Below are 24,299 nucleotides of genomic sequence, written 5' to 3' on the forward strand. Positions count from 1 at the left end.
ACCCCCCCTTCCACATCCGTGCTCCCATAGTTGGGAGCATTCTGAGCATACGCAATTTGTAAAGACTGTTACTGAGCTTGTGCAGATTGGGGGTGTGCACACAGCCGGGATCACACATGCACTGTGGCCCACAACCTGGCTGGCAGAAAGGAGGGGACCGGACTACAAGGGGCTGGAGGAAGCCCCAGGTAAGTAAAAATTATTGTTCCTTGCGCAATCATTGTCTCGGGATTACTTTAAGAAATGTTATAATTTAACATTTCCTAAGCAAAAAAAGAAAAGAGAAAAAAATACATACTTCAAAAAAATAAAACATTCCATTAATTTTATTAGTACTATAATTATTACTTAGCACAGAGATTTTGGGTGTGTATGAAGTACAAAATTACACTGCTATGGACTACGTCTTTCAGTAATTCTAAAAATACATTGAAAATGGCTGCATAAGATCACAGACCTCTATGAAATGGTTGAATTCATTATAATTATTGGCAACGCTCAACGAACATCTGCTTTCAAAGGACAATGACACACAAAGTGCTCATTTTCTCAATCTCCAGCTCATACACTGGTCCTCTCAGTGGCTTCCCCTTGGACAGCATAGCTTAAAGTGACTTAGTCATTTCTTATAGAATGCTTAGAGCAAAGAGGCTCCATTCACATTATGGTGTTGATTCACTAAACCGTGATAACTGATATCATGGTCGCGCTAGCGCGGTCTGCGCGTTATAACGCACTTAACATTTTGCGGGCGCTAAACACAAATTTTTGTGCAAAAGCGGCCGCGTTTTTGTCTGCCCATGAAAATTCGCGTTGGCGCGCTCAAAACGTAGCGCAAGAGCATTCTCGCTTATCCCTTACTATATATTAATCTCTTCTGGACCTTGATGATTGAAATCTATGCCCTGTTTATGTCCTGTTATTCTTGACAGGATTTAGATTCCAATCATCCCCGCTGCATGGTCTCGTCACTGCACTTGTCAGCGTGACAGCAGAGCTTCCGCTTATTGGTCAGGAGCCGATTACATTGGCTCCTGACACCATAATTGCAATGAGCCAATCACAGCAATCACAATACTAAAAACGGCACCGACAGCTCTGGTCTTATAGAGGAACTCCAGTGAAAATAATGTAATTAAAAAAAGGGCTTCATTTTTACAATAATTATGTATAAATGATTTAGTCAGTGTTTGCCCATTGTAAAATATTTTAAACCCCTGATTTATATTCTGACATTTATCACATGGTGACATTTTTACTGCTGGCAAGTGATGTAGCTGCTGCTTGCTGTTTTGGCAGTTGGAAACAGCTGTAAACAGCTATTTCCCACAATGCAACAGGGTTCACAGACAGGAAACTGCCAAGAGTACGTACTCAGAATTTCTTTGTGGGAGGGGTTTCACCACAATATCAGCCATACAGCGTCCCCTGATGGTCTGTTTGTGAAAAGGAATAGTTTCTTATGTAAAAGGGGGTATCAGCTACTGATTGGGATAAAGTTCAATTCTTGGTCGGAGTTTCTCTTAAAGACAGCCAGATAAATGGTTAAAGTCAAAAGCTTTGGCAAACATGGGCTTTGCAGACTTTCACTATTCTTGGGTGGAAGAATATGAGCGGCAGTATTTCGTGTAAAAACTATACTCTCAGTATACCAGGTACATGTCCCCTGCTTGTTATCAGGGACTGAAAGAGGCAGTTGGGATAACGGCTGAGCATAAGTTAGGCCACATTTTAATTAAGGGCTGGTCTTCCGGGTTTGATGCAGCATTTTGACGCTTATTTACGAATGTAAAATACGCGTGTGTTGTGGAGGAGCAGCGCTATGCTCTATGTAGGACCACGTGCGAGACAATTCTACAAATCAGATTTTATTTTTTCTGGACACAAACCAGAATGAATTTCCGCATTAGCAGGCAACAGCCAAATGATTTTCAATGGGCTGTTATACCCCTTAATGTGAATTTTGCCCGCATTCAGTGTCCATATACAGTGTAAACATGGCCTTAATATTACATATATCACAATCTGCATCCTCATGCTTTATTTACTGGAAATAATTTTAAGTAATTTTTTTCTGTATGCAGTGGCAGAAGAGACTATTGGATACACCCACAACAAGGCATCATGGTAATTTGGGTCCATTTACATCGCAGTCCTTCACAGATTGTTTGTCACTGATCTTAGAATCACATCATGTGAGCAGGTTTAGTGTTGATTTTTACAAGTCTTGAATATCCATCAGGCACATAGCAGTAGCCAATCACAAGTTAGATCGGGTGAGCCAATGGAAAGCCTGCATAAGGCAAAATATCAAGTTAACTTAAGCACAACTGACCTTCTAAAAATAAATAAATGAATGGATGGATAGGAAGAGGGAAGTTACAGGAAACGTGCCGTGGTAATATGTGTATGTTCTTTTTATTTGTGGTGTTGGCTACTAAAAATACTTTTAAAGGGACTCCGAGCTCAGCAAAAAAAGTAAAATTGTACTCACCAGGGTCTTTCTCCAGCCCAGTGCTGGTCGGGAGGTCCCACGCCGGCGTCCTGGCTCCTCTCCTTCACCCCGCTCCGGTATGGCTGACAGGCCGCAGCCCGGGCGACACTCGGTGGAGTGTCGGGCTGCAGCTTCCGCGTATGACGCGGATTACGTCACACGCCGGCCGCCTCGCGTCATCACGGCGGCCGGCGTGAAAGTACTGCGCATGCGCGATTAAAGCGCGCATGCGCAGTACTTTCACGCCGGCCGCCGTGATGACGCGAGGCGGCCGGCGTGTGACGTAATCCGCGTCATACGCGGAAGCTGCAGCCCGACACTCCACCGAGTGTCGCCCGGGCTGCGGCCTGTCAGCCATACCGGAGCGGGGTGAAGGAGAGGAGCCAGGACGCCGGCGTGGGACCTCCCGACCAGCACTGGGCTGGAGAAAGACCCTGGTGAGTACAACTTTACTTTTTTTGCTGAGCTCGGAGTCCCTTTAATAAAAGTACATAATTTGAATTAAAACATTACTACAGTGACACATTTCTGAGGTATGGAGGCCAATATATTTATCATTTTAAAAAATGCCAATTTTCTTGTTGTCCTGTTGATCAGATTTATCAAAACCAGTGCAAGAAGAACTGGAGCAAATGTGGTGCAAAACAGGTGAGGTGGAGCAGTTGCTCAGAAAGACCAATCGGAACCACTGTGCTGGTGTCTCATACTTTCCCAGCCACTGATTGAGAACAAGTATACAGATGAGGTGCTCTGACTGCAGTGGCCACATGCATATTTCAGGCGTGTGATTGAGGTACTGCTGAAACCAAAATCATCAGTATGATTAGGGTTGCAATGGTATGAATTTCCACAGTATGATAACCGCCTAAAAAATGCCACGGTATGACGGTATAACAATTATTTGGACCCGGGCTGCTCCCCCCCCCCCAGTATGGTAGCCTGATGTGCCCCACTCCCTTAGCATACATACGATTAAGCCACCGGGAGATTAGGGCTCAGGGTAAAGCTGTAAAATGGCTCACCCTGCTCCTGCAAAAGTCCTGGTGGCGTTAAATACTATTCCCCCCCAGATGCCATGGATAGTGGTGAAAGATGTAATTCGGCTTCCAGCTTTTGCTGGCAGCCAGATTACAATGTTTTTATGGTAATTTATAGTAATTTTTACTCCGTCTTACACCACCCAAATTACTCACTGAGCGCCGCTATAGCTGTAATTCCTATTACAGCCTATGGCGGCGCAAGCTGCACCCAAATCTCTAGTGCTATTTTTATAGAGCTCCTCTCCCTCACTCTTCCCCATATGGTAGCCAGTTATAGGTGCCTCCAGTATAGCTAGTTAGGTATAGGTGCCCTCAGTACGAGTAGCCAGGAATAGGTGTAGCCAGCAAGAGGTGGCCGCAGTATAGGTAGCAGCCAGGCAACTGGTATTGCTTAAAAGGAAATAAACATGGCAGCCTCCATATACCTCTCTCTCTTCCGTTCCCCTTTAACAGAGTAAGTTGTGGACGCTACTGGGCCGCAGAGCAGATTCACAAAGGGGAACGGGAGGACAGCGAGGGACCTACAAGACTATGGGGGCTGGAAGAAGCCCCAGGAAAGTAAAAGCACACTGTTTAATTACGACTCGGGTATCTTTTAAAGACATGAGATTAAACCGATCTAAGGGTGCATACACACATCCAATTTTGATTGGCCAATTTTATCACTTCCATGTAGTATCAGAGCTTACCTGCACAATCTATTCATAGTATTTACCATTACTGCCGCACAGACATGAGCCTCACGTCCGCGGCAGGTGCTGCTGCAGCAGCATGGGCGTGAGGCTCATTGTACAGTCTGCGGGGCTGTGCACATGATTGTGCAGGCAGAAGCTTGCGATCGCGATGGTCCCGGCATCAGGGGAAATTGATGGCAGGGGACAAAAGTCCCCCGAGCCAATCCGTGCATGTCCGCCGAGAATGAGCACTGTTTTTATTAAAAAACAGTGATCATTCTTAGATCGTGCTGCTGCGCTGCCTCCCATTCACTCGTTTCGCCACTTTCACCAGCGATCAATTAATAAATGTTCAATTAATAAATGGGAACTTTTTTCCCATTCATTCATCTCCCCTCTAGGCCGACCATCACTTCCGACGTAAACATTGTAAAGGTGGGTATACACATCAGATAAAAGTCTTTGGAAAATGAAAGATCACAGACCAATTTTACCCCCTTTCATGTAGTATGAGAGCCATACTCTACACAGTCTATTCTATTGAGCTGAACTCCCCATCAGATAAAAATCTCTGCAAGATGCTGCACACAAAGATGCTGTACACATTCAACAGATCAGTATCTGCAAAAGATCTGTTCCTGCAAAATGCAATCATAGTCTATGATATCTGCAGATTTCATACACACCTTGTTCAACGGACCTTCATCTGCAGATCAGACAATTATCTGCAGATCTGAAGATCCATCCTGGTGGATCTGATCTGCAGATTATTGTCTGTTAAACAAGGGGTGTATGAGATCTGCAGATTTCATAGACTATGAATGCATTTTGCAGGAACGGATCTTTTGCAGGAACTGATCTTTTGCAGATACTGATCTGTTGAATGTGTACAACATTTTTGTGTCCAACATCTTGCAAAGATTTTTATCTGATGGGGAGTTCCGCTCAATAGAATAGATTGTGTAGAGTATGGCTCTCATACTACATGAAAGGGGGTAAAATTGGTCAGTGATCTTTCATTTTCCAAAAACTTTTATCAGATGTGTGTACCCACCTTAACGCATTACTTCCTATTAAACATACTTATTTGTATGCTTATAGGAAGTAATGCGCAATGACATCTTGTGGCCAAATAGTAAAATTACACCTAAATACATTAGGGACTAAAAATATTTTAATATGTATGTACATATTGTACAATATGTACATTATTATTCATTTATGGGCATGTGATTAGTGATGGATGTAAACCTGAAAACATGCACCTTTATTTCCAAATAAAATACTGTGACCATACATTGTACTAGGAATATAATTTAAACGTTGCAATAACCGGGAAAAATGGGCAAATAAAATGTGTGTCTTTTATCCACAGTAGAACTTTTTTTTTTTTTAACTACAATGGCCGAAAACTGGGATATAATGATTCTTTTTATTTATATTATTCCCATTAAATTGCATTTAGAATAAAATAATTCTTAGCATTATGTACCACCTAAAGAAAGCCTAATTGCTGGCAGAAAAGAAAGTATAGATCATTTTGTTGTGACAAGTAATGATAAAGTTATTGGGGAATGAATGGGAGGAGCACTGAAATGTGAAAATTCCTCTTGTCCATAAGGTGAGAACAACCCACTGGCTGAAATGGAGTACTACATGGAGGTGGTAAAATTAGAAAATCAAAATTAGATGTGTGTATGCACCCTTACTCATACTAATATATTATACTTACACTATTGTTTCTTATGTGTTGCAGAACTCATGAGGAAGCATCTGATTAGCCATGGTAAATAAGATGCTAATAATTCTGGATTGCATGCAAATTGTCCTATCTTGCAAATCGCATACAACCTGGAACTGGACAAATCAAAATCCACAGGAAGTGCATCTGACTGGTCCACTTCCAGGCTGCATGCAATCCAAAATTATTTGCACCTCATGGACTATCTCTACATGTGACCTGTTTGATCATGTGATTTAGAGGCTCCAATTTGCTGGTCATGGTAAATGACAGCCTTACAAATCTACAGTCTGATCTAACTAATCATATGTTGCACCATGGGTTCTGCTACACATGAACAATACTATATCAGAATTGCCACATGCACAGATTGAGAATATTTCTAGACAATGTGATAATTACCTGTTTCTTTCTGTCTGACTGCGGATCTATCATGACATTGATAAGAGATGGCAGGCTTTTCTCAGAGAAGCTAGATGTCAGAGCTTGCTTCAGTTCTTCAGGTGTCTGCACAAAGTACCCCTTGCCACCAAAGGCAGACATTACCTTTTCATAGTGAGCATTCGGCAAATAGGAGACTGGAGGTGCACTAGAAATAGGCAAATTTAAGATATTAATGGCAAATTTATATTATAAAGTCCAGGCAAATTCGATATTTGTACACTTTTGACAAACGTCACAGCCAAAAGGTGGCAGATGTAGTTCAGTTTTGCATTTCCTATATCTTAGCTTCTTACTAGAGAATACATGGAATCATGTAAACTCATTATCTATGAAGCAAGAAATATACTTAAAAGGTTGTAGAGCTGAATTAACCACTTAAGGCAAAATGGACGTTTACTGTATATACTCGAGTATAAGTCTAGAAATTTTGGTCCAATTCACTTCATAAAAGTATAGAGGTCGACTTATACACAAGTCATGGGCAACACTGAGCACACTGAGTTATGTGTGTACTAATAGTGACATTCCCATTTGCAGAAATTTACCCAGTGGTGAGTGATACTTTGAGGAAAGGAAATGCAAAGAAAACACAGGTCTGAAAGTCTTGGCCACATCAATTAACAAGGAAAGCGGCAGGGTGGAAATACTGGGCTGCATAATAGGGAGTGAATAATTGCAGCACTTCGGGGCCTGGAGGAGGTTTTGCCTGCTCTTAAGGGACAGGAGGGGTTAATGGCTGCAATACTGTATGCAGTGCAGTCATTAACCCCTCCGGAGCCCCAAGTGCAGCCATTGACTTTACTGGGTAGACTTATACTTGAGTCAATAAAAAACTCCAGCTTAAGAGGGTTGAATATTGGAGTTGACTTATACACGAGGTTGACTTGTATTTGAGTATATACAGCATAAACATCCTATTTGTGCACTAATTAGTGCAAATAGGATGTTTAATAAATGCCCATTTTGCTGAAATAATAACTCACTCACAGAATGGGTACCAGGGAAGAAAATATATGTAAACACTAAAGGTCCAAAAGGACCAGCCCTATACTGTAGGTACTAAAACAAAAGACAGTACTCTTTATTGTAATATTGCAAAATACTTAAAATAGAGCAGTGAAAGTATAAGCCACGCCTCTGGATGCAACAGATATAAAGCTGTGTTGGTTCACACTATTATTGTAAAAGGATAGGCGAACAAGATGTCTTTGCTGATCCCCCCTCCACTCTCAAATGTCAGCCAGAGTGGAGTGTGTAACAGAGCCCCTAGTGGCCGGAGCGCACAATGCCTTCCAATCGGTTTCAGCACACAGACCATGCAATCTGTGGTCGCAATCGGTGCGCAGAAACCGCTGGAATTTTGGCAGCAGACCGACTAGAAGGGAGCCTGTGAGTTACGGTAATACAATTTACACACTATTTCAGGGTATAACTGCCACCACCTCTGTTACCATGGGACAGAGGAGCCCACTGACTGGCTGATTCTAGACCTGCAAATAAAACGGGTAAACACACTTTATTCTGTCTAGCTAGCAACAATAGTAGCGACTCTTCAAAAGTCAGGGTTCAGTTTGTGCTGCTGAATATCAGGGCAGCTGAATAAATAAATGATGGTAGCGTTGTTTATTAAATATGCAATATGAATAATATATACAAATAATCGTTAAAATCAACAATTATAGAGACAAATAATAGCACAGTATAGAAAATAAAAATGAGGGAAAAAATACTTATACTTAAAGTTCGTGGAAATATGTCCTTTCTGGGAAACTCGTAAAGTTCCTTTGTTTCAGTTCAAGAGCAAAGTTCTGACAAGATGGCTGCCGCTGTTCCTCAAGGCGGCAGCATGCTCCCAAGACGATGGAATTTGGGGAATGAGGCCCGCCTGCTAGCAATGTGCTTTTGATGAAGCTGGTTTGGGGGTGTGGCAACGCCTGCCCCCTCTGAATGACAAACCAATCACAGTCAATTCCCTCTGAGAGAGATTTAGGGTTAAACTTATGAAACACTGTAATTCAAAACCGATAAATGCCACATTTGCGCTGATAACAGATTAATATTCCTCAGAAGATGACAATTCCTATGACATCAGACTTGATTAGGGTAGGGGGTCCAGTTTCTGAGAAGTTTAATAACTTGGTTGTAGAGGACCCCTTGCCCCTCTAGACTGGTATCAAAAGATTCAGCAAGACTCTACAAACCCAATGATACCTGTGACGCCGGGCAACGCCCAGTCGGCCAAAACGCAATTGCGGTTGGTTTGCAACACAAATCGTTAAACCGAGATGTGATGTGTAATCTCCCTCTGACTAGGAACAGCTGGGAGGTTTGGTCTTAGCTGAGAGAATCCCTGCTCTGGGGGGAGGTGTTAATTAGCTTGGACAATGCTTGTATCCAAGAAGAATGTTTACTTTTAATTACCTCAGGGAGATGTCCATAGTCACCAAATAGTTAGCCTATTCAAAGAACTGCTTCCCTCACAGTTGGGGACCAGACTGGCTGGCACCGATAAGGGCAGATTTGAATGCATGTGGGGGATGATTTCTTGTCTGGTATACGAAGACCGTATATTGCACAAGTATAAAATTCATCTAGTCGTATTCGTTAAAATCTGCCCAACGGACTTCCGGTTCCGGCGCCTGGATGGAAGGAGGCTGACTCAGGAGCTCCGCTAGCCGAGTCCGCAGCCAGTGATCCGCAGAGCCTACACAGCGCCCCCGCTCCTTGGCAAACTTCTCTGGAAGCCACCCAGACTCGCCAGCCGCCAACCGCCCGTCTCATGGACCGCTATCTTACGCGGTCCACAACAAAACAGGCCCCAGCCGTGGAAGAAGCCGCTCCCAACATGGCCGCCGCCCCTCCCCCCCGGCAGCATGAACAACCGCAGTCTCCCGTGATGGACCATGAGTCCCAGCACCCACAAGCCTCCGAACATCCAGAGGACTCTCAGATGCCAAACCAAGGTGAGAGAGGACAGGGGGGCATTGACTATCAGCAACTGGCCGCGGCGGTGGTGGAGAGGCTGGCGCCAGAGCTGCACTCAGTTATACAGGCAGCCATAGATCATTCACTGGGGGAAATAAAGCACAGACTGCAGTCCCATGATCAGCGGTTAGATCAAGCTGAAACTCGCATACAAAAGTTAGAGGAGGAAAGAGCCAACGAGGAGAAAGGAAATAAAAAGATGCAAGCAGAACATAAGCAAATGCAGGAAAAGCTGCAGGATCTGGAAAACCGCTCACGACGCAACAATCTCAGAGTAGTGGGCCTCCCTGCGTCCATGACAGCCCAAGCTCTGCGAGATTTTTGTGCTTCCACACTCCCCAAAATGCTTGGCTTTAAAAGAGGATGCAAAGTGGAACGTGCACACAGAGTGGGACCCCCACGATCCCCCTCAGATAAACGCCCTCCACGCCTAGTTCTTGCTCGATACCTAAACTTTGCAGAAAAAAACGAGCTACTGAGATCATACAGGGAGCTAGATCACCCCTTGGAGCATCAAAATACCCAGATCCGAATATTCAACGACTATTCGGTTGAAGTCTCTAAGAAACGCCAGGCTTTTAACCCAGCATGCGCATTATGCATTGAAAAAAAATGGAAGTTTGCTTTACAATATCCAGCTATTTTGAGAGTTACAGATGACACTGAGGAAACTCATGTATTTAATTCAGTCACTGAGGCCCTTACTTTTCTACGCAAAGACAATGCTGATCCGGACTGATCCTGTGAGCTCTTTTTTCTGTTCACTACAATGTTCCAATTTAACAGGCAGGGGGCGCTGCCACACTGTAGTTTGCTCACCCTTCAAAATTTCAGAAGTCATGTTGACTTTTTTTTTTCTTTTTTCACATAGCTCAGAGTCTGTTTTCTCTCGCTAAAAACTTTCTAGATCGATTGGAGGTTCGAGCTCTATAATATTATCTACAGATAAGGATAGGACGTTGGCCGGAATATCGGCATGGAGCAAAGAAGAAAGGATGACGTCCAGGGTAGAAGTGAAGTCACGTAGCTATGTTCTTTGTTGCTTTTTTTTTTGTGTGTTTTTTTTATTGTTTTCTTTTTTTCCTCGAAAGGCATTGACATCACCCCTGACAGCGAAGCCATGGAGTAGTTTAACTCCTGCATGTCAATCTCTGCTGAGAGGGGAAGGGGTTAGGGATGAAGGGAGGGAAACCTTGGGAGGGTTCTGTCACCTCGGAAATGAGAGCATTTTCAAATCAATTCGTATATGTATACTGTCATCCGGCCTGATCCATGGTACAACTCCCCCATGACGCTGAATGTTACATCCTGGAATGTCAAGGGCTTACGCTCTCCAGGGAAGCGCTCTATAGTGCTTCGCCACCTTAAAAAGATAAAAACGGACATAGCAATGCTCCAAGAATGTCACCTAGCACAGGACCAGTTTAAATACATGGCCAAATCATGGGTGGGACAAGTCTTTGGTTCCCCAGCCCAGGGACGTAAAGCTGGAGCGCTAATTCTACTTCATAAATCCCTGCAGGGACAAATTGTGAATCACAAGTCAGACGATGGGGGAAGGTGGATATGGATCAGGCTGCGTTTGGCTGGGGAGGAATTGGTTCTCTTTAATGTATATGCCCCAAATGAGGAAGATAAATCATTCTATAATGAAGTTAAAAAAGAGGTGTTGATACTGGGGGAAGCTAAAATAATACAAGGGGGAGACTTTAATGCCATCATGAACACTTATGAAGATAGATCCAAGAGAGTTCCAGCGAGTAAACTCACTACCTCCAAATCATTGATCCTGAACGATTATATAGACTCCACGTCCCTTTGCGATAGCTGGAGAGTATTACACCCAGATAGTGAAGAGTTCACTTTCCACTCTAACCCCCATGATACCTGGTCTCGCTTGGACTACCTCTTTGTTACACCCTCAGCTCTATCACAGATAACACGAACAGAGATCCTAGATCTAGTGATTTCTGACCATGCCCCCATACAATTAACATACTCTCCCACAATCCCCAGGGGCACTGACATCATTTGGCGTTTTCCATCTTATCTTTATGAGGACGAGGGTTTCACTCAACTGCTTTTACAGTGGTGGTTGGAATATAAGGATGATAATGCTTTACACGCTAAAGATATCTTCTTATTTTGGGAAGCAGCCAAACCCACGCTCAGAGGGAGAATAATTAGTTATGTGGCAGGCAAAAAGAAGAAATCCCACGAATCGTATATATCATCTATGGCGGAACTGCGTTCTGCTCACAAAAAATTCCTTAGCAATCCCACCCCGGAATCACGGTTACAATGGTTCACAGCCAAAAAGAAATCTGACACAGATTTTAAGATCAGAGAAAGGTATCTAAAATCCTACAGGGACCTATACTACTATAAATTCGGTAATAAGATGGGGAATCTCCTCTCGAGAATAGCGAGACCACCTCAACTGACCACAGTTATTACCAGCCTTAAATCCCCTTCAGGCCAAATTCTAAACGACCCCAAATCCATAAATACCGCCTTTAGCAACTTCTATAAAAGCTTGTATAAGCAAACCCAAAGCCATAACTCAGAGAATCCCATCCCTCCCTGGTTTGATAAACTATCTATACCAACTCTTTCGGAGGAAGATCTTTCCTTCTTAAATGCAACCATCACCCCAGACGAAGTTAAAGGCACAATCAAAGCTTTATCTAATAAAAAAGCTCCGGGCCCAGACGGGTTTACCCCGGAGTTTTATAAAATACTGAAGCAGGAATTGGCACCATATCTTGCCTCCCTATTCAACAAGATCTTAGAACTCGGGCAATATCCTTCGTCAGCGAACATGGCCTATATCAAACTGATCCCAAAACCAGGTAAAGATTTACTAGACCCTGGCTCCTACCGACCCATCTCTCTAATAAATCAAGACCTCAAAATTTTATCCAAAAAAAAGGCTGACAGGTTGGCAGACCTGCTCCCCAAACTGGTGAGCCCTAACCAGGTGGGGTTTGTACGACAACGATCTGCTATAGCTAATATTCGTAAAGTTCTGATAGCCCAAGATCACGTGAGAGCCTATCCTAAATCGTGTAGCACCTATGCGCTACTGCTGATCGACGCGGAAAAGGCCTTTGATAATGTTAACTGGGACTGGCTGGAGAAAATTCTAGACAAAATGAATTTCCAGGGGGGCATTAGACGACTACTTAAAGCAATGCATATCAACCCGAAGGCGCGGATATATACCCCGGGATTCCTATCAGACGAAGTTGCGCTTGAAAAGGGAACTAGACAAGGCTGCCCTTTGTCTCCCCTCCTGTTTAACTTAGCACTGGAACCTCTAACCCAGATGCTTAACCAAAATATAGATGGGATGGAAATAGGGGACGCAGTGATCTCTCAGGCCATGTTCGCTGACGATATCCTACTATTTTTGAGGAACCCGGAGTCCCAGCTTGAAAAGGCTTTTGACATCATTCAAGAAGTGGGATCATTTAGCGGATTCAAAGTTAATATTACTAAATGTGAACTGTTATACCTTTCTCCCTGTGCACCCAAACACACTTTGTCACATCTTCCTGTCAAACTTAGCTCAGTGATTACGTATCTAGGCATCAAGATACATAAGGACCCGAATTTGCTATATTCCCTGAACTATGCCCCACTAATTGCAAGCTTAAAAAGGCAACTAATCAGCTGGGAGAATTTGCCTATCAATCTCCCCGGAAGAGCTGCTTTAATCAAATCGATCACTTTTGGTAGGTTGCTATATCCACTACAGACAATTCCTCTGCTGTTAAAACATACAGATATACAAGACATAAATAGAGCCCTGACTAGATTCCTATGGAAAAATAAAAAGCCGAGGATAGCACTCTCGAAATTGACACTTCCTAGACTAAGGGGGGGCCTAGCAATCCCAGACATTCGGCGATATAACCTAGCATGTCTGAGTAGACATATCAGAGACTGGCTGAACAAGACCAGCAATCATTCAAATTATTACTTAGAAGCATCTTTCTCTGACCCATGGTCGCTGCCTGGTCTTCTCCATACCACACAAAAATATATGCCCCCAAAACTCAAAACCAGTAGAGTAATTAGAGACACAGTGATGGCCTGGAGAGCCCTTAGGAAGGTTTTCTATGTACCCCAGCAAATATCTAAGTACATGCCATTATGGGGTCTCCCAAGCTTCTCAGCCAGTTTGGCTCACGGGGGTTTTCTAACCTGGAAAGAGAAAGGAATTGAATGTCTGGGACATCTCTGTGATATGCGCAGGGGGAGGCTGTTGACATTTCCCGAGATTAGAGCAAAATTTGGGATACCTAGAGGCCACTTTTTATACCTCGGACAACTACAATCATACATAAGAAGCAAAGTAAAAGATTTGTCAGTGGTAGCCTGCCTGGACTCCTTTGATAAGTTTATTTCCCCTCACCGCCCTCAATTATCTTTATCAGAAATTCACGCTAGACTACAAGAAATTAACTTGGAGACCAAAGCTCAGAATAATTTCATTAAATGGAAAAAAGACATAACATGTGAAAACCTAGAAAAAAAAATATTGGCAGGATATAGAGTGATCCACAACATAGTACCGGGGGAAACATGGAGGGAATCACAGCTTAAATTGATCCACAGGGCCAAATTTGCCTTTAACATAAAGTATCAAACCCCTCCTGCGCATTACTCACCGAGGTGTCCCAAATGCTCCCTGCAAAATGCGGATTTGTTCCATTGTTTGTATTCCTGTCCGTCAATAGTAAAATTTTGGGATGAGATCTTGGTATATATCAAACGGGTATGTAACCTAAATTTGACTCCATGCCCGCTTATGCTTCTGTTCAACTATGTGGAATCCGACAAGACAGATCCTAATGCAAAAAATAGCCAGAACTTTAATAAGTTAGCACATCTGATCATTATCGCTTCTCGAAAAGTGATCTTCAACAGATGGATCTATCCAAGCGTCCCTACTGTGTGGGACACACAAGAAGAACTCCAGCATCTTTTCAACCAAGACAGGCTTGAGTCAATCATCCATAAGGATAAGAAAACAGCTAGTTTCTTCAAGAAATGGAAAGGATTTATCCTGGCAACACTTACAAAAGACGAGATAGGAACTTTAATGGAACATTTTAAATATACCAAATGGTACCTCACGGAGCATCTGAAGGGATCTCTAGGCCGCCTTGATATTACATAAAGGCCAAAATGGCAAATGATCTGCTCTCAGAGGTGACAGAAGGGGGGGGGGGTTAAGGGGGTTTCTAAGGTAAGGGAAGGGTAGGGAGGGGCGACAGGAAATAGAGCTAAGAACAATGCTGTAATTAAAGAATGTACATACGTTTATTGTGTGAGTTGCCTATACGTGATACACAATCTTGTAACGGACATTTATGTTACAGCTGTAATGTACCATTTCCTGTCAGAACATATGCTGGGTTCAAAATAAAAATGTTGTTTAAAAAAAAATCTGCCCAACGTGCTGGTATAAAATTCATTGCAATAGCCCGTCCAGTTGTTGAGGTATAACCCTTCTCAGGAGCTGGACCCGCTGCCCTAGTCACGTCTGATGTCATATTAATCGGTATTTTCTGACAATTAGAAATCTGCTATCCACCTAAATATGACATGTATCGATGTATCGTTTATGAGTTACGGCATTTTATAAGTTTAAGCCTAAATCTCTCCCCAAGGACTTGAACTGTGGTTGGTTGGTAATTCAGAGGGGTAGGCACGCCCCCGCACCCCCCCCCCCCCCCCCGAGCCAGCTTCATCAAAAGCACATTGCCAGCAGGCGGACCTCAGTCCTCCAAATGCCATCTATATGAGAGCCTGTCTGCTGCTAGCCAGAGGGCACGTGGTTAGCGGCCATCTTGTTTGGACTTTGCTCTGGAACTGAAACAAAAGAACTTTGTTACTAACTGAACTGAATTGAAACCAGGAACTTTATGATTTTCCCAGACAGGACATCTTTCCGTGAATTAAAGAAAACCTGAACTGAAAATTAAAAGTCAAAATAAGCATACACAAGTCATACTTACCTTCCATGTAGTCTACTCCTCAGTGTCTGTCATCTGTCCCGCGTCCTATTTGTTCACTGTGATCAAGGGAATTTTCCGTCCTCCATTTTGAAAATGGCCATTACCCATAACAGCTTTCTGGTCAGTACACAGTTAAACTGTAACGTTGCCCACTTGAGCCATAGGGAAACATGGACATTACCTGGTACATCAGTTTTCCTCTCAGCTATAACTGACAGCAACTGATATATTTCAGATCTGACAAAATATTGTCAGAACTGGAAGGGATTATTGTCAGAAAAAAATGGTGAGCTTCTGAGAGGAACTGATGGCGAGGTAACTATGCAATGTTCATTTGAAGTTACCTCAGGTGTTTATTTTAAATATTTTTACTCAGTACAGGTTCTCTTTAAGTATTTTCTCCCTTTTTATTTCATACTGTGTTATCATTTGTCTCCATAATTGTTGATTTTAACGATTTTCTGTACATATTAATTATTTATATTGCATTAATAAACCGACGCCATTGTCAGTTGTTTGTTCAGCTACTCTATTATTCAGCCATACAGAAACTGAACCCAGACTTCTGGAGAGACGCTACTTTTGTTGCTAGCTAGACAGAATAGAGTGTGTTTAACGGTTTTTATTTGTAGATCTAGGCTCAGCCAGTCAGTGAGTTCCTCTGTCTCAGAAAACAGAGGTGGTGGCAGTTATACCCTGAAATAGTGTGTAATTCATAATTACCGTAACCCACAGGCTCCCTTCTGGTCGGTCTGCTGCCCAAGTTCCGTCGGTTTCTGCGCACCGACTGTGACCACAGCTTGCATGGTCTGTGTGCTGAAACCGATTGGAAGGCAATTTGCACTCCGGCCACTAGGGGCCCTGTGACAATACTGCTCTCCTAACTATCCTATTTACGGTATTTCGTAAATAGGCAAAAAATCATATACCACATTCATTTCCCTCTGCTGCTGCTGGAGCCAGCCAGTCCACCTTCATGCTGTGACTAGCTTCCTTTGGCTCTCCCTGGAGGAAAGAACTTTTGGTGTGTTAATTAACATCTGAGTGAGATCAGCTCGGACAAACTCTGACCTCTGCTAAGGCCCAGATCCCAGTCATACAGTATGCTAATTAACAAGTCAACAGAGCCATCCTGCACTTTAGGTTACTTAGCTATTTCTCTGCTGAGAGCAAGGAGTGACCTCAAGCTGGGCTGCAGGTATCCACAGACATAAGATTCTGATCTGGCAACGCAATGACAATCGGTGCAGGAACCCGATTGCGATTTATTTTCTCACGGCTCTTCCATGACACCTCCCTCCAAGTGAAAAGGCCTCAGCCAGGCATCAACAAGATGTGTGGCGTTGCCACTGAACTGGCTGCCGGGTCTCGAGCTGCCGGAACGGCGGGATAACCCATTGGAGCCTGCGGCTCGGTTCACCTGGACAGGTCGCTGTCCGCTACCCTCAGGTTTGACCCGACATGGACCTTTCTGGACAGGGCGTTTGCGCCACCACATTTGGATGTGGCGTCTTTCAGGACTGCTGACAACGGGCAGTAGGTTGGGTAGGTCAACAGCCAGCCCACACAGGGGCTTCCTGGTAAGTGGCTGTGGACCTAAGGGAACCCCGCAGGAATCCCTGGACCTTCCCAGCTCCTGACAGACGGCACATACTTTGTTCATCCTGGGCCAATAAAACGGTTTTCGAATACAGGCAAACGTCTTGCAGGCCCCCAAGTGTCTGGTCAGAGAGCTGTCATGTGCGGAGTGCAGCACATGGCCCCTGAATGCACTCGGTACCACAAGCCACTTGGTATTCGCCTGCGGCTTACCTGTAGTGGGCTGCACAGCCTTGCTGTACAGTCTCCCACCTTCCCAGTACACCTTGAAAGCGGCCCCGTCTGCGAAAGGCTCAGAGGCTTGCTGCCTGAGCGCCTCCAGGCTTGGGTCACTTTGTAGCGCTGTGGTGAATGCAGCACTGTAAGTTCCAGCCAGCTGGCTCATGTCACATGAAGTCAGCAGCTGAAAGTTCTCACCGCTGTGGTCAGTACTGAACGAGGAGTTCGGCACTGAGTCCACAGTCCTTGCAGCACCCTGGGTGACTGCTAGTACAGGCACAGCATTAGCACTACAATAATTGACATTCTTCACATCATTGACACATGCATTAATGACAGTGACAGGTACAGAAACATTTTCATTACAGTTTGTACATCAAACACAGGTAACTTTGACTCAGATACTATTGAATCCGGTACACTTGAACTGGGCACATTCAACCCACCTCCCCCTGGTGCCCCCCCAAGTGTATAAAGTACCTGGTAGTGGGCGGAGAGTCCGCCTCCTTCCGCAAGCGACAAGGCGGTTGTGGCAGGTTCGTAGTAGGACACAAGCTTGCCCAAATCAGTCCCCAGCAACACAGGGACCAGGAGATCATCCACAACCCCAACAACCCTTTCTTGAACCCCCACCCCACAGTCAAGCTTCACTCTCGCTTGGGCTATGTGTAAAAGGGTGCCCTCTACTCCAGTAAGGGCAAGGGATCGGCTGGAGCTGATGCTCTCCTTTGGCAAAAGTGGTGAGTGAACTAACGTGACGTCGGCTCCGGTGTCTCGGAATTCGGTGACAACCTTGTCGTTCACTCTAACAGGCTGCAGCTAGTCGGTTTGGTCGTGGATTTCCTTTCCGCGGGCAAACAGAACAAAATCTGATGATCCAGGCTGTGGTTCGCTGGCTGGTTGCCTCTGCCGTGGGTGAGGTACAGGTGGTACAGGTGCCGGTGGTGTCTGCCTCCGCTCCGGACAGTCGAATTTCATGTGTCCGGGCTGTTGGCAGTAGTGACAGGTGACCCCCTCAGGTGCTGCAGGCAGCCTGGGCGCAGCAGCTGCGCTGGGTGGCCTCTGTGGCGGGCGGCTCACAGGGGCAGGAGAGTCTGCCGGGGTATTGGGCTGACCTCCTTTCCAGCTGGATGGTGCAGTCCTGCGTGTGCCAGGCACCCGGGTAGTCACAAAGGTTTCGGTGAGGTCTGCAGCGACAGTTGCTGACAGCACAAACTGTCGTACATCAGCAGGGCAAATGTTCAGAAACTGTTCGAGGACTATCAAGTCCTCCAGGACATCATAAGACCCTTTGGTGAGGTCTAGAGTCCACTGGCGGAGTGTGGTGAGTAGACTGCTGACCACATCTCGATAAGAGTCAGAAGATTTTTTTCTGCCAGGACCTGAACTTTTTGCAATAGGCTTCTGGCGTCAGCTGGTATATAGTAATGATAGCGTCTTTTATAGCTGCATAATCATTATATTTTTCCGCAGGTAACTCTGCAAAAGCATCAAGCGCTTTGTAGCGCAGCAAAAGTGTCAGATGTCTGGCCCACTGGTCTTTGGACACACGATGCTGACGGCATGCTTTCTCAACAGATCGCAAAAACAATTCAATTTCAGGGTCTTTTTCAATAGTAGCAAATTTAAATTTTGCACTTAAAGGTGATGCGGCTCCTTCAGCAGGGAGGCTGGGCGGTGAACTCCGGCTGGCCTGTTGAACCTTGGCCATGTTCAGCTCATGCTGTCGTTGGCGCTCCCGTTCCGTAGCAGCAGCCTGCCGTTCTGCAGATTGGCGTTCCTCTCGCTTTTGCTCCGCCATGTACTGCAGGTACTTTTCCAGGTCAGTGTCCATCAGCTTCTGTAATGCCTGCTGCATTAGCGGATCAGCACAAATGGACAGTCCAGTACTGGCCGGTTCCAGGCGAGTACTCGGAGAAACTCTGAGATCGGGGTCCACACTGACAGTCTCTTGCGTAATTGTTGCAGCACGGCCCAAAGGATGCACAACCTCTGTACGCATAGGATCTTCAGTCTCTGGTTCCCCGTGACTTGAGTCAGATGGGCTGGCGTCCACCTCAGCGGACACATCCCGCTCCCGCAGTTGCTGGGTATCCCATTGATACAAGTCTGTTATCAGGTCCGGTTTCTTGCCGCGGATGTCAATGCCTCTCGCTTCACAAAGATTTTCCAGGTCTGCTTGGTTCATGAGCTTGTAGTTCCCGGACATTTCCATGCCAAATAAAATAAAACTTTTGGGGAGGGGTACTGGTTACACAGTCTCTCTGTATATATAAAAAATATATTGCATTCAGCCACAACCAACGAATTAGTTCGTTTCTTGATAGGGCTAATTTGATAGCGCTATCTTAGATACTTTCAGCACAACACAGATCCCAAACGCTGCCAAACACTGTCACAGGGCCCCTAGTGGCCGGACCGCACAATGCCTTCCAATCGGTTTCAGCACACAGACCATGCAATCTGTGGTTCGCAATCGGTGCACAGAAACCGCTAGAATTTTGGCAGAAGACCGACTAGAAGGGAGCCTGTGAGTTACGGTAATACAATTTACACACTATTTCAGGGTATAACTGCCACCACCTCTGTTACCATGGGACAGAGGAGCCCACTGACTGGCTGATTCTAGACCTGCATATAAAACGGTTAAACACACTCTATTCTGTCTAGCTAGCAACAATAGTAGCGACTCTTCAGAAGTCAGGGTTTAGTTTGTGCGGCTGAATAGCAGGGTAGCTGAATAAATAAATGACGGTAGCATTGTTTATTAAATATGCAATATGAATAATTAATATATACAGAAAATTGTTAAAATCAACAATTATAGAGACAAATAATAGCACAGTATAGAAAATAAAAATGAGGGAAAAAATGCTTATACTTAAAGTTCGTGGAAATATGTCCTTTCTGGGAAACTCGTAAATTTCCTTTGTTTCAGTTCGAGAGCAAAGTTCAGACAAGATAGCTGCCGCTGTTCCTCAAGGCGGCAGCATGCTCCCAAGACGATGGAATTTGGAGAATGAGGCCCGCCTGCTAGCAATGTGCTTTTGATGAAGCTGGTTTGGGGGAGTGGCAACGCCTGCCCCCTCTGAATGACAAACCAATCACAGTTCATTCCCTCTGAGAGAGATTTAGGGTTAAACTTATGAAACACTGCAATTCAAAACCGAGAAATGCCACATTTGCGCTGATAACAGATTAATATTCCTCAGATGATGACAATTCCTATGACATCAGACTTGATTAGGGTAGAGGGTCCAGTTCCTGAGAAGTTTAATAACTTGGTTGTAGAGGACCCCTTGCCCCTCTAGACTGGTATCAAAAGATTCAGCAAGACTCTACAAACCCAATGATACCGCTCTCCCAACTATCCTATTTACGGTATTCCGTAAATAGGCAAAAAAATCATATACAACATTCATTTCCCTCTGCTGCTGCTGGAGCCAGCCAGTCCGCCTTCATGCTGTGACTAGCTTCCTTTGGCTCTCCCTGGAGGAAAGAACTTTTAGTGTGTTAATTAACATCTGAGTGAGATCAGCTGGGACAAACTCTGACACCTCTGCTAAGGCCCAGATCCCAGTTATATGTTAATTAACAAGTCAACAGAGCCATCCTGTCCTTTAGGTTACTGAGCTATTTCTCTGCTGAGAGCAAGGAGAGACCCCAAGCTGGGCTGCAGGTATCCACAGACATAAGATTCAGATCTGGCAACGCAATGACAATCGGTGCAGGAACCCGATTGCGTTCTCTTTTCTCCATGACAGGGTGTAGCTAGGGCCGGATTTAAGGCAAGGCCACATAGGCCGTGGCCTAGGTCACCACAGAATCAAGGGCGGGTGGACATGAAGCTATATTGGAGGGAAAAATGCCCTGGCTACCTATACTGGAGGGAGGGGGGTAATCAGGCTTAGCTATAAGGAAGGGGGGGGGGGGTTCATCTGGCTTCTTATACTAGCTTGAAGGGGTCAGCAGGCTACCTATACTAGAGGGGTCATCTGGCTACCTATACAAAAGGGGGTGGCTGCCGACAGTGGCCTTGGGCGGTAAAACATACAAATCCGACCCTGCCTGGCAGGCCCTGTAACAATGCAGTAGACTGAAAAACAAGGGTTTTAAAACTATAGTAGAACTGTATATATGTGTATAGCACTCATTTAGTTGTATATAGAGTCCTTCCCCCTCCCCATCTATGTTTTTGTGTTCATGACTCCTATATACAGACTGGGTTGCTGGAATCACAATCAGCATTCCCCACCTTTGTTTTTCAGTCTACTGCATTGTTACAGGGCCTGCCAGGGATAGCTACACCCCACTCTGGCTGACATTTGAGAGTGGATGGGGATCAGCAAAGACACCCTGTTCACCTAACCTGTTGCAATAACGGTGTGTACCAACACAGCTTTATATATGTTGCATCCAGAGGCGTAGATTATACTTTCACTTCTCTGTTTTAAGTATTTTACAATATTACAATAAAGAGTACTGTCTTTTGTTTTAGTACCTATAGGGCTGGTCCTTTTGGACCTTTAGGCCTGTTTCACATCTAACAAGTTTTACTAGCCTGCGGCTGTCGTCGGGAATCTGCGGTGCGACGCTGAGTAGCGGCGGTAGTATCAATTAACCCGACGGGGAAACGCCGATTCCCGACGATGAAATGCGACAGGATGCGTCGTACCGCAACGCATCGAAACGCAGCGTCGGGTGTGAAATGTAGAATGAAAGTCTATGGACTTTCCTTTTACCTTGGTTAACGCAAAGTATAGAGTTTGCGTTAAAACGCTGAAAAAGGGCTCTGGTGTGAAAGAGCCCTAAGTGTTTACATTCTGCTGAAATGCCAGCGCCCGAGCACAAACGAGCTGCCATTTTTAACCAGTTATTGGAGGGGCGTTAAGAGGTTAAAGGAACTCAACTGAAATTTTAAAATAAACCTATAGGTAAAGGTATGTGCTCCATGCATTTTCTGCACTGTGCAGTTTTCATTTTTTTAAGATTTTGAACTGACAAATCACAAAATACAGAATTACAAATACGAAAAAAAAAAATTTTAGAAAAATTCAGCCAGAAATCATGGTGTCAAAGCTGCCTTAGACTGAATAGAAAAATCCTTACATCTCTGTATAGACTTAAAGTGCGAACATGCACTCAAGAACAGTCGCCCACAGGCATCAGGACTCAATACCTCAGGCGAAATTTCAGGGCCAAGTACTGTACAGAGCTAGCAATGTGTACGTGTGATGGAGGGATGGTGTGTGATGGAGCAGGAGTGGTAAAGTAGAGAACATTGCACCTGGCCTGCGCTCAGCCGAGATTACACAGGATCTCTTGGCAACAGTGGGGGAATTGGGGGCCACTTTACACAGGATAGATTCTTATCAGACGTGGTGAATGTAGGGCACGACTCCACTTGGAGTGATATCAGCGACTGTTCCGCTACTGTGATCAATAAATGTCTCAGAAGAACCTAATGTAAACTATCAGTTAGTGTTTCTTAGTTGGAAGTGTCATATCTGCACAAGTTTTAATAGCACCCTGTCTCAGAGCCGGATTAAGGCTAAATGGGGCCCTAAGCAAAGTAACTGATTTGGGCCCCCCCATCATGTCGTAATAGAATCAGAAGATGCAGCTGCACAGCAATATGCCGCACACACCGGGCAGCCGAGCTACTGGTTGCTATGGGCAACAGCACGCTTTCCTCTGTGGGTGCACAATGCAGGGAATAGCAGCGGCAAAATGCAGAGTGAGAGATGAATGGCTGGGACATTTGCACTCAGGGGCTGGGGCACCCCTGTGAAGAGGGCGCCAGATATCACAGCAGCAGCACTTTCCCCCTGCATCTCCAGCCTGGCAATAGCAGAAAGCTCTGGACACCGCCAAACCGGAAGCCGTTCCACAGACAGAATTACATAACCACTCCCACCACCGAACAACCAATTTCCTCCCAAACTAGACAGCCACCATGCAGCCTCCATCCCAGTGAATACGATAGTCCAGCAAAGAAGGCAGCCGCAGTGGGGGAGAATGACAGCACCAGATGAATCACATTCACCTATTGCGATCCAAGCAATAGAGGTACCGTCATCCGGAGCCCATCTGTCTCCTCTAGAGTGCTGCCGCTCTGTTACTACTACTATTACTACTTCCTACTTCCTGTCTGATCTGAGAATCAGGAAGTTCAGAGCGAGCGGCTGCACTGTAGAAGAGACAGATGGGTTTTAGATGACGGGATCTCTATCGCTTGGATCATGGATAGGTGAGTGAGCGTTTTCCATCTGCTGCTATCATTCTTGCTGCAGCTGTGGTTCTCTGTGGGAAGGGAGGGAGGAGTGGGCAGCGGCAGAGCGCACAGTAGCAGGAGGGGGACCTAGGAGGAGAGCCTGGCTCTGAAGACAATCAGCAGCGCACGGCATCATTTGACAAGACAAGACAAATAACATTTATATCGCGCTTTTCTCCTGGTGGACTCAAAGCGCCAGAGCTGCAGCCACTAGGACGCGCCCTATAGGCAGTAGCAGTGTTAGAGAGACTTGCCTACGGTCTCCTACTGAATAGGTGCTGGCTTACTGAACAGGCAGAGCTGAGATTCGAACCCTGGTCTCCTGTGTCAGCGGCAGAGCCCTTAAAGGGACTCCAAGCAGTGCCTGTGGATATGCCTTTAAGCATACCCACAACTAATTAATTACATCCTCACACCTACCAGCATGATGTTTGTAATTATATCCCCCTGGGTTCCTTATATTTCATTGCATTGTGCTGAATCGAGCTGCCAACTTTGGAGAAAAGTCGTCCTGTGGCCATGATTTCGATCGCAAAAATATCGAAAACTAAAAGGCATAGAGAAGCCGTTTATATATCATTGGAAATAGGAGAAAAAGAGCTTTAAAATGATATGCATCTTTCCATAGTTACTGCACTGCTCAGAGTCCGTTTAACCATTATACCATCCAGCCACCGCTGACTTTGGAGAAAAGTCGTCCTGTGGCCGCGATTTCGATCGCGAAAATATCAAAAACTAAAAGGCATAGAGCAGCCGTTTATATATCATTGGAAAGAGGAGAAAGAGAGCTTTAAAATGAT

General features: G+C 44.9%; 1 protein-coding gene across 1 annotated transcript in view; it reads right to left on the reverse strand.

Annotated features, from left to right (window-relative positions):
- Positions 1 to 308: 308 nt before the first annotated feature.
- The window catches only part of HACL1 (2-hydroxyacyl-CoA lyase 1), an 80,561-nt gene continuing 56,570 nt past the window's right edge, over positions 309 to 24,299 (reverse strand). Inside the window, exons 16-17 of the mRNA XM_068236086.1 lie at positions 6,352 to 6,538; positions 309 to 2,293 (exon numbers count right to left, since the gene is read on the reverse strand). Of these exons, the coding sequence (XP_068092187.1) occupies positions 2,261 to 2,293; positions 6,352 to 6,538 (220 nt within the window). The 3' untranslated portion in view covers positions 309 to 2,260. The remainder of the gene's footprint in view (positions 2,294 to 6,351; positions 6,539 to 24,299) is intronic.

This window comes from Hyperolius riggenbachi, chromosome 5 (assembly GCF_040937935.1).
Source record: "Hyperolius riggenbachi isolate aHypRig1 chromosome 5, aHypRig1.pri, whole genome shotgun sequence".
Taxonomy (NCBI): Eukaryota; Metazoa; Chordata; class Amphibia; order Anura; family Hyperoliidae; genus Hyperolius; species Hyperolius riggenbachi.